Raw genomic sequence first — 2,808 nt, forward strand, 5'->3', positions numbered from 1 at the left:
CACTGGGGCGCGCAAGGGAGACATTTGCTGCGTCACTCTGAGCTCCCTCACTGCATGGAGCTGAATCCCTCTTTATACTGAAGTCTCTAAGCTCAGCAGAAAGACAGCAGGCTTTCAAAGACGACACTTGGTTTGTTTGTTTATCAAGAACTATGTCCTCCGGACATTCCATTTGTACTGAGCACTTTGCTTCAGGTTCCTTCCTGCCAAAGGTCAGTTAAATGTGCAATGCAACATCTCACCAGCCCACCATCTATGTAGCAGGCATAGAGGCAGTTTGACCAACACAGTCTCCCCTTTAAAATCACTCTTGCTTTTGTTGGACACATAGCTTCCTAACAAAACACTGTGGAATTACTCCTGCAAAAAGGCAATTGTTCTCTTGTAGTCTCGGCACAAGGACATTGCAGATTACTGCAGCATCTGCTATAAGCACCCTGGCCCTGTGCTGCAGAATAACCCAATGATAACACCCAGGGCAAGCTCAGGTGTCTTATTTAAAGATTGACATGATGGTGTCAATCAAGGTGGTAGAGTGGCTGCTGCCTGCTATAAACACCCTGGCCCTGCAGAATAACCCAATGATAACACCCAGGGCAAGCTCAGGTGTCTTATTTAAAGATTGACATGATGGTGTCAATCAAGGTGGTAGAGTGGCTGCTGCTCCACTCAACTCGCTCACCTTGCCTGGGCTTATGTTCCTCCCCATGCCAGCGGACACACAGAATTCTTTTCCATTCATAGCAGGGACACTACCGCAAACTCCCAGGTTAGAGAGGAATGCTTAATGCTGTCCCAGAGATCTGCGATGCTGCAGCTCACTGGCTGACAATGGGGCATGCTGTATCATTAGTTACAAGAGAGCCTAATGTTATGGATGGTAAAGGGTAATAATTCATTTTGGGGACTACCGTTATTCTAGATCACCACTGGACCCTGTTCATGGTCATATGTTAGAAAGGAAGCATCAAACTCTTGGAGGAGAGTAGGAGAAAAAGTAAGGCTCCTGGGCAGATGTGGAGAAAATCAGAAAAAACAAAAAAAGGAGTTGATGAAGCCACTGCAGCATGTGGACATTGAGTACTTTTGTGAAGTGAGGTACACTGGCTGAGCTGGAGAGTGACAAAGCTGGACAAGAACTGCACAGAGTGCTGCAAGCCTGATGAGGCCTGGGCCTGGAACAGCCATCAAAAAAAAAAAAAAAAAAGAAAAGGTGGCAGCATTATCTCATTGTTGCCAACATAGCCAGCTGCCTTGTTTACAAATACAAGTTAATTAATTAATACCTATTTTCTTTTGAATCTTAAAAAGAATTTTTTAAGATGAAGGGAATTAGTAAGCCCAGCACCTCACACCCTCTTATTCAAAGTGCAAGCATTCCACTCTAGTGGAAGAGCCATGCCAGGACCAGATTTGGCTACGTGTGTGGTTTTGCGACAGCTTATGAAACAGGCTTTGCGTCTCCTCCCCCCAGCTTTCGTGCTTAGCTATAAACTGCCTTATAAAGAGAGTTACTGTTACGAGGCGAGGCGGGCAAGTGACTGTTTTTTTCTGAACCTTTACTTTGTCTAATATGTTTCAGATTTCTGCAGTCTCTGCCAAGCCTTTCCATTCCCTTTCTTTTTTCTTTTTTTTTTTTTCCCCCCCTAAGACATAAACCAGTCTTATGACTGGAATGGCATAGCCAAGAAAAACAATCTAGGACTGATTTTTAGCGTTACATAACAAGGGGTCAGTTTAAGAAAAAAAACTGTGTCCAAAACAGCAGGTTGAAGTTTGTGCAGCAAAGAATCAGAGCTCTGAAGAGAGGAACTAGAGAAACCAAGCAACTGGTGTAGGAAATCTAGCCCTTTTCACCTTGGAGTCAATACTTTAAAACTCTTGAGTTGATGATATTTGAAAGCTACAGTGTTTGGTTTAGCTTTGTGTAAAGACTTCACTATATGAGTTTCATTTGTTCTATACATGGAAAAAAATGCCATCATTCTAACTGGTGGTCACAAAGAATGCAAAGGAAGAAGAGATGAAAGACCACTCTCCCACAGCTAGCAGAGCCCCTACCGCCACCACCACATCTTGAATTTAATTAAAGTGCTGCATGGAAAAGCTTGCATTTCCACAGTCAAACTCTGTGTTGAACACAAATATGACTCCAATACCTAAAGAAGCCCATCTAGCATCTTTTACTACCAGAAATTTTTAAAATAAAGGAAGAATTCAGATATTCATCATTGTATGTCAGGAATGACCTCTTCCTGCTCCTCTCCCCTCTCCAGGCAATTTCTACCAATTGCCGGTTACCTTCCATTCTAGCTGACTACTGTGAAAACCTGAGGTGCTGTTGTTTTAAGTATGCAAACTCTGTTAATTATTACATGTTAACTAGAATCATTATCATATCTACAAGGCTATGTGAAATGTCTGCAAACATACCTTCATCTGCTTGACTGTGTATCGCATTGTTCCAAATGGTCCATCTTTCATGAGCTTCTTCCCCACAACTTTAGCTCGGATCACTGCCACAAGAGAGGAAAAAATAAAAAAATTATAAACAGCCTCACACAACATTTAGGCTAGACTGTCCACTTCAAAAAAGCCACTTAGATAAATTATTCTGTAAAATAAAACAAAATTCCAGGCCAACCTTCCTCTCAATTTATTCTAAATCTCACACACAATGAAGGCATGTAAAATGGGATGCCAAAGCAAGTATTTATTTAGAGGAAGTCCAGTTCTGTGTGAAGAATAAGAACAAGCATTATTTATGTTGAAATCTTATGGAAATCTGCAAAGAAGACTATAGTTGGG

At 41.9% G+C, this 2,808-nt stretch overlaps 1 protein-coding gene across 1 annotated transcript in view; it reads right to left on the bottom strand.

Moving 5' to 3' along the window:
- The window catches only part of TIMP3 (TIMP metallopeptidase inhibitor 3), a gene marked incomplete at its 5' end in the record, with an annotated part of 8,735 nt that extends 6,219 nt beyond the window's left edge, over positions 1-2,516 (bottom strand). The window contains one exon of the mRNA XM_010288925.1: positions 2,434-2,516. Coding sequence (XP_010287227.1) covers positions 2,434-2,516 — 83 coding nt within the window. The remainder of the gene's footprint in view (positions 1-2,433) is intronic.
- Positions 2,517-2,808: the final 292 nt, after the last annotated feature.

Source organism: Phaethon lepturus, unplaced genomic scaffold, assembly GCF_000687285.1.
Source record: "Phaethon lepturus isolate BGI_N335 unplaced genomic scaffold, ASM68728v1 scaffold1286, whole genome shotgun sequence".
Lineage (NCBI taxonomy): Eukaryota > Metazoa > Chordata > Aves > Phaethontiformes > Phaethontidae > Phaethon > Phaethon lepturus.